General features: G+C 40.4%; 1 protein-coding gene across 1 annotated transcript in view; it reads right to left on the bottom strand.

Annotated features, from left to right (window-relative positions):
• KLHL29 (kelch like family member 29) overlaps positions 1-15,482 on the bottom strand; it is a 411,312-nt gene that overhangs the window by 243,735 nt on the left and 152,095 nt on the right. Inside the window, exon 3 of the mRNA XM_061990887.1 lies at positions 9,271-9,576. Coding sequence (XP_061846871.1) covers positions 9,271-9,531 — 261 coding nt within the window. The 5' untranslated portion in view covers positions 9,532-9,576. The remainder of the gene's footprint in view (positions 1-9,270; positions 9,577-15,482) is intronic.

The raw sequence follows: 15,482 nt of genomic DNA, 5'->3' as shown, positions 1-15,482 counted from the left end.
TCTGTTTCAAACCTCTTTGGTTTATTTGAGCTTGCTCAGGATTTCCATGAGCATGCAGGATGGCCTCCAGCCATGCCTGCTTGGCTTTTGTACGCTGCCTGTGAAATTCCTCTGGCACCAGGAGGTTGTCACTGATGAACTGCTGGATCTTTCTGCTGGGTCTTATACACCACAGCTCCTCTTAGAAAGACTGTCACTTCTGAAAAAGCATATGGATTTGCAAGGGAACACGTGGTCAAATTATGCCCAGCACAGCTCTTAGGAGCGTTCCACTTGCTCGCTGACAAATGTATCTTGATGCATTACTTCAGTGGTTTTGAGTGCATGGACAACACTTTATGCTCTTCTGGGATAAAAGGATAACTTTAATTATATATAATATTATAATACAAACAGTGTATAATCTGAAAACATTCAGATTATGCAGACAAATAGCTTCTCTTTCTTGACATGTTTGTGCAATAACTTAGCAATAGTAAATATTATTCACATACTTCTCAGTGCCTTGTTTCAGGATTACCATAAAAGACCTGGAATCATAAACAGTAAGAAATAATGCTATGATGTGAAGAATTTATTACTAGCTATTATTTATTATTTATACAGTGGGTGCATATCACTTTACACACAAACACCACTTCACAGACAGCATATATTTCTCTGCGGAACTTCTACAAGCTTTGTTTTCTAAAGTGAACCAGTTTGGTGATGCTAAATTGTAGTGGATAAGAACCACACACATTTCAGCTTGATAGGAGTAGAGAACAACCAAAACCAGAACAGACAAACTGACTTCTAGGAGAATTCAGAATAGTTTCTCCAAACGTAAGTAAAACTGCATTTTGTTTGCTGAAAAGTGCCCCTGTCACCCAAGTGTGTTACAGCAGTTAACTATCAGTCCAACATTTAGTAATGTTTCCAATTCCAAGAGAAAACTCAATAAAACAAATTGGGTATCTGCAAGTCTATCCTTTTCTACACACTGCTTTGAAAAGTAATGCTTGATTGGTTATAAATCTTCATCAGAGCTGCTTCTAGGATTCATGAAGAAGTGTGAGAAATTCCTTTCATGGTCTCCCCTGCAGTACTCTTGTAGGCGTTGACAATAAGCCTGTGTTTTGTCCACTCACAAGACAGTGAGTCACTGCATTTCCATTTATGCAGAAGATATTTGCACCTTGTCTGCATTGTTCAGAGAGGTGGAGTTCAGCATCGCTGATGTAGTGTCACTCCTGGCATCATTTCTGTGATGTGTATGTGGACAAAGCAATCCTCCCTTGAAACAGCACAGGCTGGCTACATTTCATGTCATCAAGTCATAAGATACTCCTTTAAAAGGGCTGGGGATTGTGATGATGTTTTAATGTCCATTTGGAGTGTCGGCTCTGGCTGACTAGAGGCTCCTGCTATGCCCAGAGTGCATTAGCCTGTGTTCAGCATTTGCAGGTGCAGTGTTCAGCCATACAAGGAGCCAGAGAGCAGAGTTTAAGGTACTGTTCATCACTCCCACTGCCAAATCTATCAGCTTCAGATGACTGTCGTATCAAGTGGGAACTCAAGGCCCACAGAAATCAGAGGGAGAGATGAAGGTGGTTCACTTCTATTTATTTCTTTTTCTTTCTTTTTATTCATTTGGTTCATTTGTTTTGCAAGAAACTTGAAAATTGTAAATCAATCAGCAATCTGAGGAAACCAATGCTATCAAGAAAATATTTCCTGTTTGGAAACAATTTCTTTTCCTTCTGATACATATTAAAATCGTGGTTTTAAAAATGACCATTGTTTTTCTGTTACTTGTAACAAAAGTTATGGAATGGAGACATCCCATTTAATTGCTCCCACAACCTTCCACAAACTGTTTGTATCGGGCTCCCCTGTACCCAACATGTACCTTAATCCACGCATCCCCTCTCTCAGTAAGCTTTTTGACATTAGTCTCTTCACACGATGCCAAAATCAGAAATTATGTCTTTGAGAAAGGATCTGTTTTCTCGAAAATAATTTCTGGTCCCTATCTGCCAAAGTTAAGCACTGACAGCAAAAATAATAGGAAAACATCAAGTGTTTCCTTGTAAAATTCTTTTTCTAGCTATGTTTGATGGTGAAAATAGAAATATGCTCCTAAATGACAGTAACCAACCTTAAGATTTTATGCATCTACAGCTCAGATAACCTGCACTCCTTTAGAAGTACTGCTCCTTGAAAATAAACCCTCTAGTAATCAACATCAAATCATGGGCAAGGAAGCTCTCAGGCAGGCTTTTTTAGCCTGGCAGGAGGCTGGGAGAGATTTTCTAACGAAACACCCATGCCTCCTGAATGGTAGAAGTACACATTCTGCTCCATTTTTAATGGAAAATCTGCAACTAAGACACATGAAAACGAGGTAATGACGAGAAAGAAATAAGAAAATGAAAAGAACTCTAACTCATTTCAAAGAATCAAGCACTTAAATCCCGGCCAACACAAATTTTGTTTAGGTTTTTTTTGAGTCTTATTACTGATATTTATCCCTTTTGGAAGTCAAGATACTTTTTGATCCAAGTGCCAAAGCCTAGAAATACCCCTTTTTCGTTATCCAAAGCTCTCATGTTTGTGACCTTGTAAGTATTTGGTTATGTCAATTAGTGCTTCAAAAATGCTGCCTTTCATCTTCAAATGGAACTGGGCCTAGAAACTGGCCAGACCTCTTAGCTCTTTCAACAGATGATAAACACATTGCAAGTCAAAAAATCCAAGCAGCGTTTTACGACTGTACAGATTAATTAGCATGCCAGGGCTTTCAGACCAATTTCAGTCCAATAAAGTATCTGCAAAAGTTGAACAAACTAAAATCACACTTTCTATGTTCCAATTTCTGCACTACTAAAAATATGTAAAACACACTTCTAAGGAAAAATACTAAAATAAGACAGTAAGAGGAAGTGATGGATCATCAGCCCAATTTAAGGTCACGGAGGAGTGTGAAAGGAGTCCCTCCAGTTTGTTCAAAGGGAAGAATTGGTTCTTCCACTTCAAGGCCTACAACACATCAGTTTTAGAACTCAATACTAATCTCACTTGTTCCTTGGTGGCACAATAACCTTCTAGGGGTTATAACCCTTTCATAGCAGCTTAATACGATTACTCCAGCAGATGACATTGCTAAGTTCAATTTACAGAGATTTTTGGTGCATTTATAATTAGCAAAAAGCAAAAAAAGTCTCCTGGGAGTCAATGATCAAATTTCTATGTTCCTCCTCTCATTCCTAGTACAAGCTCTGTCCATTTCTTAAAAGTAATTATTTGAGGATACCAGGAGGGTAGTATAATGACCTCTTTTTTTGTTCTTTGGTGCTCTGTGCTGTCTTGGCCCTAGATGAGCTGCTGCGATGGCACGTCGCCACCATCATATATATAGGCTGTCTCTGCTTGCTTTCAGACTCCTCACAGAAGGCAGAATCTGGAAGCTGCACTCCAGTTAAATGCTTTGTCACCCCGAAAGATAAACTGTGTGAAGCTTATTGAACTTTCAAGTCTAGAGAACCAGGAGAATGTGATTTGGGTGCCAGGGAAAAACCTGTCTTTGTCTTCTCTTACAAACCATCAAGCGTTATATCCTCTGGGAATTGCTCTGATTTCCTATACATTCGTATAATAGTCTGCCATAATTAGAGCTTCATATGCACCAGAAGTCTCTGAATAGGTGGGAATGGGCTTGCATCTCATTTACTCATGAAACTGGACACTATTTAAAAAATTTAACCACAGGTAAAAATATGCCCCTGGGAAAACATCAGTTGCATTATTTGACATCCGGCAACCGAAGTCTCATTTACCATCACAGTAATTTGCCAAGAGAATCAGAAGGATCTTTAACCCAGCTTTTGCCATTATTGCACTTGGGCTGACTGCTACATAGTGTCCAGATCAAAGAATTGACAAGCTACTATCTCAAATAGTAACAAAATATGCAACTATCAATACAGATCCTCAGGGGAGTGGAAGAGTAGCTTTGCATAGAGAGGCTGGAAGAGCAAATCCTATATACTTCATCACTGCATGTTTTGACTGTTTTCTAGCAACTGTTGTATTCCAATATTTATAATCTCTCTCTTTATGCAAGCCTCTTATGTTTTATAATAAAAAGAGTACATAAATTTCAGCTACCGTTGCAGAGCAAATTGTTGTATGTAATTAGTCATGTACAACATAAGGCGTAGCTTGAAAAACAATTCATGTTTATTTTTCCTCTGCTTAATCAATATTTTAAATATTTGTGGAAGACCTTCACCAGCTTAGCAAATCATCACCTCTGAAGCAAGAGAAAGAGAACAGACAACACAAATTCTGCAATGTACAGCAGATCATCTGCATATGACAGACTGCTGTTGAGGGAACTAAATTTTTTGGACCATAAAGGAAAGAAGCATATAACATTTTACTTCTGTGCTGTTCTACTTTTTTACAATGCAATCCTCAGCCATGCTAGCTTGTTTTTCCCTTAACATAAGAATCTTCTTCCTTCATTTTTTTCGGCACTATTTAGTTGTACTGAGGCACAGAGACTGCGGGGGTGAGTTTTTCCCTTGCAATCCTTGCCTGTCTTTCCAGAGAGGTTAACAAATGCTTTACCATCTCTGTCTTCTCTGCCACATCATAACTGTGGCTAATGACAGTGGGACAAAAACTACAGTAGCAACCACACAAAAGTCTTATATGTTATGGGAGTACTCTAAGTACATTTCAGTTTTGCCATTTAAAGACTTAAAACAATACCGTTATCCCTGAGCTCAACTAGAGAAAATCTTATCAAAACTGAAGAGTGACAGTTTTAGAAAATTAGTCATAGGTTTAACCTTGAGAATAACAAATCATTAAGTGTGTGGAGGCTTAAGAATCAATTTATGTTCCAAGCAAGGGGTTTTTAAAATTAAGGTTGAAAAAAAAAATCAGATCTCACTTGGTGTTGCACAGATTCTGTTGATATATCAATCTTTTCAGGCATTTAAAAATAATATAGAGATCATAAAAGTAGATGTTCTATAACCAAAAAATCTCTTGGTAATAAAATTTCAAATTACAGCCCATGACAACACTTTTAAATTGAAGCTGTGATACAGGAGCTTTGATGGAGAAAATTGTACAACTGACTTGCAAAGTAATTCAGAAAAGCAACAAAGAATGAAGGTGCTGCTAAGATGAACAGAAAACGTAGCTGGAATGGTGTGCAGCATCCTTAAATGAATTTTAGGCTGTTTTGTTGCCAATATCTTAAACAGTGCTGCAGTCTTATATGGATTTCTTTGATAGCTTCCTTCTACCAACAAATAACCTCACTGCAGGACAAAAACCAAAACCGCACCGCACGCAGACAAACCCAAACCTGAGCTCAATCATCACATGTGACTGGGCTCAGAGTGTGACAAATTGATCCAAAATGTAGCAGTTTAGTGGTAGGAATTGCACTCTCCTCGTCTACTACTTCAGGCATTCAAGAGGCTGAGGAAGTATATCCAGCGAAGGACTCATCCCTTCAAACTGTGCTGGCTCTGGGTGCTGGCCTCTGGCCAAATGCTTTGGATACAACACCAGGGTTAAAAAAACCCAAACTAAGTAAAAGAGATGGAATTTGGCTTGCAATGGCACAAAAGTATGACGAAAAAACAATCACTACTTTCAGGTGTCTCAGTTTCCCTGTTGATATACTGGGAGTACAACATTAAACTATTTCTTACAGGTTGTTGAGGTTGAAACAATTTTTTCTGATGTCTTCTGGCAGCCTCTGCTGAAATGGGTTACAGCAGTGCTAAGTACCATCATCATTTTGTTCACCAAACAATAAAGCTCAGGAAAATACAGCTTTTTTTGTTTAAAATAACTCAGATCAAACATCCGTAACCACTTAAATGTGGCAGATCCACTAAGTGTGATTTGTACCAAAGCATCTGCGGTTACAGGTATGCTTTGAGAATAAATTTCAAAGGTCTACAAAGTATAATTAGTTCTAAAGTTCTCCTACACATTAATAATTAGTAATAAAATCCTTCTAAAGTCCTCCACAGAAAGATGTAAAAAGCTCTTTCAGAATCATAAAAACAGACCAAACTAAACCCCTCATAGCTGGTGTTATATTTCTTAAGCTCCCCTTGAAGATGGTTTCACCTCTTTATAACAGTTAATTTAATAATTTTTTTCTCTCCCTTCCAATGCTTTTTCTGTTCATGTCACGTAACTCGGGGTGAAGTCTTTAGTCTTACACACATTTACATAATAATTTAAAGACCAAATGCTTTAGCCAGATTAGACAGCCTAGTGGTCCTTAAAACCATTGATCTATGAATTCCCTGACCAATTCCATCACCAACACAGCAAGTTTCATGGTCCAGTTACATGTCAGAGAAAAAAAAATAAGGTTTTGTCTCCATTTTGAATTTTTAACTTTTAGATTCAGTGAATTGGGACCTGAAGAACAGGAATATGGCCAATGTCTGCCAGTACAGGTATTTAGAAGACAGCTCTTGTCAAAGAGACTTCATTTCAGTCTTTGACAAGATTATGACTTTGATAACACATAAGAGAGGATGATGGCACGTATATGTATTTTTATTAACTACTGACTTAGCGCTTTGGTGGAAAAGTGTGGAGCAATTATTAGTTGTACAGACATCGGAATAGAGGTAGAAAGCAATTTTGTGACCATGCAAGGGAATGGTGAGCCTGTTACTGAAAAGATGCATATGGTTTTGGTACCTGTATTTTCAAAGGCAAACAAAGAATAGAGAGGATACAAAAGGTACACAGTTGTTTGAAGAGAAAAAAAGCCCTAAACAAACTTCTAACTAGGAGGATGATTAATTGGTAAGAACACAAAACAAATGGAGACGGATGATTGGCCTTTACACTTTGAGACCTTCAAGCCAGCTTGGGAAGATACGCTGGAGGATGACACAGAGATTGCTTTCTGTCCTCAGCCTGAAAGAACATTGCTGGCTGCAGCTATGTCCTTGGGCGATGAGACAAAGAGAATCGGGTTCTCAGTCCATAACACCATGGTACTCTCTTTATTCACCATGTACCCTCTTGTGTGCAGCACGCCCTTGCCACTGAATTCAGTGACATCTGCCATAATGTTACTTCCCAATCCAAAAGAGAACTAAGAAATTCAGCTTAAGATGACATCTGCCCCTCCATGAGCTGACGCCCCATGAACATGCTCACAAAAAGGCTGCAGAGGGTAGAATGAACTCTCCACAGCTCAAGGCGACTCGGCATATTCCTGTTTTTTAAAAAATAAACCAAGCAACTGCATTACTCTTCTGACTTGTGATTTCCTCATTATATGGATTTAATTTTTTTATGCCTAACCATTAGATGGATTCTACAAGGGAAAGGCACTGGCTGGTTACATTGCTTAACTGCAAGTGTAAAACTGCTGCGTGTGAAGGAGAGAGACAGAGTCAGGCAGGGTGAACATGAGTATGTATGAGCACCGATGTTTCTTTTTCTGACACTGTTTCACATCATTTGTTGGACGTCTGCTAGGCACTATATACCCTTCCATTTCTGTTCATCCTACCTACCTCACTTATTTTTCAAGGATTTTTCCTCTTTAGTACATGCAGTTTTGAATTTTTAGAGCAGTTCAGCTTATTCTCAGCAGAAGAGGCTGGGACAAAGATTGTATGCAGTTTTACACATTTATTTTATGGGAGATTACACAGTTGATTAACAGTTCTCAGAATAAAAAGTGTCCCACATTACCTCCATTCTTGTTTATTTATTGCTTTTGATCTATTCAGGACGAAATATTCTTACTAATGAAAGTCATCAGAAAATTGTCTAATAAGGTAATTTAAAAGACAGTTCACATTGAGCATATGATCAAAAGGCATTTAACTTGCTGTTCCTGCCTCCTCTCCCTCAATAAACACATGGTTTACTGGCACTGCTACGCTTCAAAATGGCTTTGAACATCTGGGAGAAAGTCTGATCAGCTCCAGACAATCGTTGGACTCTAAGCAGACCCAGGAACAAAGGTCATGATAAATGAAATGACTGCTTTGGCTCCAAAATTGCCTCAATCTTCTCCAGACAAAGCATGATTGAAATGCATCTATATGAGGATAGCATCTGGAGAACTCTAAATGTTTTGATCAGAATCCGATTGGCTTCTTTCAAATGAAAATAATTTGAAGATGCTATGGAAAAATTCTAAACCCAATCACACTGTAAACTTCAGCCTAATGTTTCCTTCTGCAGCACTGACTGTTTTTCTAGAGTGAAAAAAAAATCAATTATAATAATGGTGCTGCAGTACAATTTCAGCTTGCTTTTGGCCTACTTTAAATAACTTCATTGTCTCCTTTCCCTCTGTCTGTGTCTGCTGTACTTGGCACTTGCAGTTATTAAAATGAAACCAAGTTGAAAGAAAATGTTAAAAATCATAAAAAGAAAACCAGCAGTGCTTTTGGCTCACTTTGCTAATGCTATGGTCACCTTTACAATTTGACAGCGTTTTCTATTCTCCAGTTGTTCTACCTGAATTTGCATGCAGAAAGAAACCCCAACTTTCCACTGGAATAACAACTTGTACTTTGTGGATTTAAAAGAGCTAAACAGGATTTTTTTTTTTTTTTAGAGGAAAAGTTAGTCTCTTCTCTCCAATTACACACAAGAACAAAAAAGCCCAATGGTTTATTAGTGATTTCAATGCTCTGCTGCTTAACATTTTCTTACTCCTCAGTGTGCATTTCTGCACAAATGAGAGAGCCTGGTTACAGCAGTCCCACTGTTATACTCTCATCTGCACTAAGAATGAAGCTTTGAGAATCTTATAGGAAAGTACCAACTAAAGAAATGAAAAAACACCATTCAGCCAAAATTATGCCCATTAGTCACTTTCCACTCCCTCTGGATGAAAACCACATCCACTTGTTGCTCTGCTTCGGTCAACAGACAAGAAGAGCATTCCCAAAAGCAAAAGTGGGAACCACAAATTCCAGGGAAAGCAACAGAAAGCCCAGATGTAGGCAGTGCTGAAAGGAAAGACACATTTGATCTGCATGTGCCTCTCAGGAGTACGGGAACCCTCATTCTTGGAGCAAGAAAGACCTATTCTAGTGTATGCACAACACACAAACGAATAAAAAAGAATTTTTTTCCCTCCTTTTGGCTATACCATGAGCAACAATTTTGCAAAGGTGACAGACGAAGCTCCATCTCTAACAACCCCTTCAACACGTCAACCCCCGAACAAAACAAAACAAAACAATCTAATTAAATTCTTACTTTGGTAGCTGAAGCTGGGGAGGAGTTAGCCACCAGGCTGGTGATGACGTCAGTGTTGCCCGTGGTGCAGGCAGCGGTGGCTGGGGCAGGCAGGCGGGAGGGCCCAAGGGGCAGCGGCAGCAGGCCGGGCCGGTTGGTGCTGTTGGTGCTGGCGGCGCTGCCGCAGTTGGTGCTGCTGACGTGGTTGCCGTTGGAGCTCCAGTCCCGGCGATCCCACCCGGCCCGATAATCTCTTTCAAACCGGCTGTGGTGCCGTGACATCTCGATGGAGGGCAGCTTCTTCTCAAAGGGAACTCGAGAGCTGGCCTAAAAGTTTAAAAACAGAAGAGGTGTTAAGGAACAAGGTCCCAGTACAGCAGTTGTACTCTGTAATCACCAGGGCAAGTCCCTGTCATGCTTTTAGGAAGCATTGTTTCTTCCCGTTTCTCAGGTCAATGTCAGCAGGGAAAGAGTGGTGTTGTAGTAAACGTTAATCTAGAACACAAACGTGAGTTTGGACAACTGCAAGCATGCAGTGGAGAAGCTAATCCTTCAGACCTGAGGAAATACCATCTGCCCACGGTCTCCAGCAGAATAACAAGCAGCAGCACACAAATCGCCAAAAGCCAAATCAGAAGAAAATCAACGTTCAGATCTTCTGATAGCAGAAACGTGTTTCCAGCAGCTCCATCTCTCAGTTTTCTCAGTAGCCTTCAGATAATTTGTGTAGCTCTTTTCAGCACCTGACGCGTGACCAAACATTAATCCTAAAGATCAGAGGGAGAAAAAAACCTACCTGCTAAATCTACCCAGTACTTCTCTATTTTCAAAGCCAATATTGTTTCACACAGCCCCTTTCCTGCCTTTTTGCTAGACCTTCTCATCGGAAGCTCCTTCAGGAACGGTTCACCCTGTGATGCCTGAGCTCTCTGCAGTGTGGCTGCTCTCCAGGGCAGACCAACATGTCCTGTCTCCTCTGTGAATCTGGATAGGCTTAGAACACTTAGTATACTTCAGATGATCAAATGACCAAGTTGTTTTCTGTGACCATCCCATCCTTATCACTACTTACCTCCTCCGTCTTTATTATCCATAGATTTTTATCTTCCAGGAGCAAGACATCTGAACACAACACTGGGAGTTGAGACTCCAAATATCTAATCTCAATTCTGATAATTATGTTACATAGCCTACAGCAGTTACTTAAGTCTTCCTGCCAAGGTCTCCTAACCTGTAGAATGGTGGTAATAACACTATTTTCCCAGCAGAGTTCGGAGTAAGTGAAAGTTTACAGCATTTGGAATTGAAAAAGGGTATAAATAAATGTATTTATTCCCATAAATAAATAATGAGTATCTAGGTCACTGCAACATCTGATTTATTTTATTTGCATCACACAATCCAGTAAGTTCCTTGCAAGAATGACATCAGGTCAGTTGAAGTAATTTTGTTTCACAAACTCTCAGATACAAAAATGGACAGTAAAAATATCTGCTTACAATGGCTGAGGGGGGAGCTGGAACCAAACTCATCCAGAAACTTAACAATAAGAAACCACCAGATAAGAGAGATTTAACTTAGAAGTGGTATAAAACAGTTCACCTATCAACACTGCTAGTTATTCATCTGGCAGGATTTTTTTTAAAAGGCAAACAAAACCATTGTTATTGGGACCAGTGTTGTTTAACATCTCTGTTGTCGACAACAACAGTGGAACTGAGCACACCCTCAGCAAGTGTGGAATGACTCCAAGCTGAGCAATGCGGTCGATGTGCTGGAGGGAAAGGATGGCATCCACACTGACCTAGACAGGCCTGAGAGGTGGACCTATGTGAACTGCATAGAATCATAGAATGGTAGGGTTGGAATGGACCTTGAGAGATCAACTAGTTCAATCTCTCTGCAGAAGTAGGTTCACCTAGATCAGGTCGCATAGGAACATGTCCAGGCAGGTCTTGAAGACCTCCAAGGAAGGAGACTCCACAACCCCTCTGGGCAGTCTGTGCCAGGGCTCCCTCACCTGAACAGTGAAATAGCTTTTTCTTATATTTAAGTGGAACTTTTTGTGTTCCAGCTTCATCCCATTACCCCTTGTCCTGTTGCTAGCTACAATAGAAAAAAGGGATGTCCCAACCTCCTGACACTCACCCTTTAGATATTTGTAAATGTTAATAAGATTCTCCCTCAATCTCCTCCAGACTAAACAGCCCCAGTTCCTGCAGCCTTTCCTTGTATGAAAGATGTTCCAGTCGCCTGATCATCTTGCTGGCCCTGCTCGCGACTCTCTCCAGAAGTTCTCTGTCCCTCTTAAGCTGGGGAGCCCAGGACTGGACACAGGACTCCAGATGAGGCCTCACCAGGGCAGAGCAGACATGGAGCAGAACCTCCCTTGACCTGCTGGTCATACCTTTCTTGATGCATCCCACGATGCCATTGGCCTTCTTGGCCACGAGGTCACATTGCTGGCTCATGTTTAGTTTACTATCAATCAGGACTCCCAGGTCTCTCTCTGCAGAGCTGCTCTTCAGCCGTTGGACCCCCAGCCTATAGTGGTGCATGGGGTTGTTCCTTACCAGGTACAGGACTCTGCACTTGTCCTTGTTGAACCTCAGGAGGTTCCTCTCTGCCCAACTCTCAAGCTGGCTGAGATCCCGTTGAATGGCAACACAGCCTTCTGGGGAATCAGTCAGTCCTCCCAGTTTGGTGTCATCAGCCAACTTGCTGAGGGTACATCCTTATGCATGAAGTCCAACAAGGCCAAGTGCAAGGTTTTGCACGCGGTTTGAGGGACTTCCCAGCACAAATACAGGCTGGGTGATGAGGTGATTAAGAGCAGCCTTGAGGAGAAGGATTTTTGAGTATTGGCAGATAAAAATCTGAATATGAGCCAGCAATGTGCACTTGCAGCCCAGAAAGCCAAACATATCTTGGGTTGCATCAGAAGCAGTGGGCAACAGGTCAAGGGAAGGGATTCTACCTTTACGCTCTGCTCTCATGAGACCCCACCTGCAAGTGCCACATTCAGCTCTGAGGTCCCCAATATAAGAAGGACATGGATCTGTTGGAGTGAGTCCAGAGGAAGCCACAAAGATGATTAGAGAGCTGGAGCATCTCTGCTACAATGACAGGCTGAGAGAGCTGGGGCTGAACAGCCTGGAGAAGAGAAGTCTCTACAGAGACCTTATAGCAGCCTTCCAGTACCTAAAGGGGCCCACAAGAAAGCCAAGGAGGGACTTTTTACAAAGGGCATGTGGTGACAAGGAGTAATGGCATCAAAATGAAAGAGGGTAGATTTAGATTAAATACAAGGAAGAAGCTCTTTACTGTGAGGGTGGTGAAAACAGGTTGCCCAGAGAAGTGGTGGATGCTCCACCCCTGGAAGTGTTTAGGGCCAGATTCAGTTGGGCTTTGAGCAACCTGGTTTAGCAGAAAGTGTCCCTGCCCACAGCAAGGGGTTGGAATGAGATGATCTTTAAGGTCCCTTCCAACCCAAACCATTCTCTGATTCTATCTATGACTATTATGAGTAAACCTGGTCCACCAGAGAACTGCAAGCTTGAGGTGAAGAAAACTCTTCCTCAGTTAAAAAATTACTATTACCTATGTGGATTTAAAAAAATCCAAAAATTCCCTCACATAACCATCTTCAACAAAAGGCTGAACTAAATCTTCCATTTGTGATGGCTGTTTTGCCCCTGTGCAGGAGTGAGAACCTACAGTGAGAGTGTATAGTGGGGACCCCACAGCACTGTTGTAGATGTTGACCACAAAATTAACATTCCACTTAATCCAACAGAGACAGCTATTTTTTCTCTGGTAGGATCTGATGCAAGATTTGACTTGCTCACTTGAAGGCTGATGATTAACTGGTATTTATTCATTCTTCTTTCTTGCATTTTTGTGGCTGACACTGTAATTCATAAAACTAATTTCATATTTTCCAGGGGACTATGTGGAGATGACAGCTGTACACTGAACGCAGCAAAAAAACAGAGACATGAGTGCTGTGAGAGGCATTGCAGTGAAAGCAGAGTTTGGTTTTAGTAGAGGTGAAGAACACCAGTTTTACCACTAATGGCAACTGTCTCAGAATAAAAGTAGTACCTAAAGATAATGTCTTTAAAGGTTACAAATTCTACCAGTATAAACCCCCTTCCTTTTGTTTTATAAATCTTTTTCAAAGTCAGGCAAAAAGGGAGACTGTAAACTGCAATCTACAATTTCAAAATATCTTTTATTATTCCTCGCCTTTGGAAAAGCTTCTTTTTAAATCCACATGCTCTCCACCACTGTATGAAGCTATCTCTTTTGACCGTTTGGATGGTGGCTGTCAAGTGAACGTCCTTCTCCTTCTGAGCTTGAGGATCTCCATTTGCTGTATTAGTGTACTTCTTGACAAGGCAACTGGAGAGAACCAAATCACATATCCCCCACCCACGCACACATTTGAGTACATCTGACATTTAATTCAGCGGAGAGCAGAGGCACACATGCAAGTAAGTCAATAGCTAGCAGGTTTTGCCACGCAATCCAAGACATCATGCCCCCAGCAATTCTACTATCAGATGAGACTGACAGGCAATTACGTCAATAACAAGCAAGAAAAAAAAGCCTGTGACTAAGCCACACATTAGGAAGTTACTTAAAATCCACCACACTCTTAATGAGCAAATTCACTTCTTTGTCCAGCTACCATATTTCCTGATATTTCCAATAAAAATTAAAAGCCAGGGTTGAACATCATGGGTCTCTTCCATGCACTGCATTAAATATACACTGCTTGTTTCAACATGTTATTTTTGGCTGGGTACAAAGATACTTGACAGCAACAAGATGTGCCAAAAAAACAGAGGGGATAACCGTCTGATAAATGAGTATTCAACTGCTAGTGCTTGCTATTAATTGTTTAAAATTAGAAACAATATAAAAAGTTCTCATAACTATCTGCTGGGTGAGGTAAGAAATGGTTTGTGAACAGGCAAGCTAATTTTTAAACATATTTTTGGATCCAGAGTTTATGCTTTGTCTAGACTATTTTTGTCAAGGATCATCACAATAATGCTTTAAATGTATTTCGTACTCATAAGAAAAACTTCTCCAACCAAGTGTGTCCTGAGCCAAGCATAATCATCGCATTCCTCTGCACAGAACTTGACACAGGGCAGCATAAACCATCTTGAGAAATGGCAGCGATGGCGGCCCACAGAAACCACACACAAACAGCAAGGAGGAGAGCAGTCACGGTAATCAAAGATGTGTGAGCATTTGCATCCTAACCCAGTTGTTATCAGTTCCAGAATACCTAATTTTAGGCTAAAATTTTCCAGGCATGGATTCTTTTGATTTTTTTTAATGAATAATAATAAAAGAATCTAATTTCTGTTGGGGGGACAAGAAGAGGGAGAAAGATCAATACCTAATACTTACAAATACCAATATCAATAGTCATAATGAATTCATATGTTTTCCTTTTTTAATGGAAGCTTTCCTTAACATTCATACTCATGCATTTTTCTCTAGGTCCCTCTAAAAAGCACTGACAAAGAGGAAGAAATTTTTTATTCTATTTTTCAGACATGGGGAACTCCCAGTGCTGTCTGCACTGAAGTCACGGCCCCAGCTAAGCCTTGGCTAATTATAGATCTACGGCCCTCAGTTTTGGGACCAATTTTTCAGCTAGCAAGAAGTTCCTTGCTGCCACATCCAGAAGTCAGCTCTTGAGCAGATAAGCTTAAAGCTATCTCAGATACATCTATGCTATATCAGAGACAGAAAACCACAATGTAGATATAGCTGGCAATAGAAAGAACGTATGATTTGTGTATCTCAAAACAGAAGTCCATGAGGAGGCATACTGCATGCAGTTACTGCTGGAAATCACTCTGCACAGCTAATTCAGCTGACATACTATCTAGTGAAGGTGGTAAAGTAAACGAGACAGGCCTTCCCACATTCTCTACTCAAGACATCCCACTCTCCACTCAAGACATAATCACTGGAGTAGCTGTGTGTCTTTCATCTCAACTAGAAATGAAATGTGTGTTCCCCATTTGTCATACAGAATCAAAGGATTTTATCATGCAGTCAAAAGGAAAAAGAACTCTTTTAAAGGGAGAAACCCTCACCTCACTAAAGAGAAACCCATACTTGTTACTGGATGAACTGATAAATCCAAACCAAAAAGGAGATAAAATCAGTATTAAGGGAATTCTGTGGAAAAGGCTATAAGCTAA

The sequence above is a fragment of the Colius striatus genome, chromosome 2, assembly GCF_028858725.1.
Source record: "Colius striatus isolate bColStr4 chromosome 2, bColStr4.1.hap1, whole genome shotgun sequence".
Taxonomy (NCBI): Eukaryota; Metazoa; Chordata; class Aves; order Coliiformes; family Coliidae; genus Colius; species Colius striatus.
The sequence above is the reverse complement of the archived record's forward strand: the minus strand, read 5'-3'. Positions and strand labels throughout refer to the sequence as shown.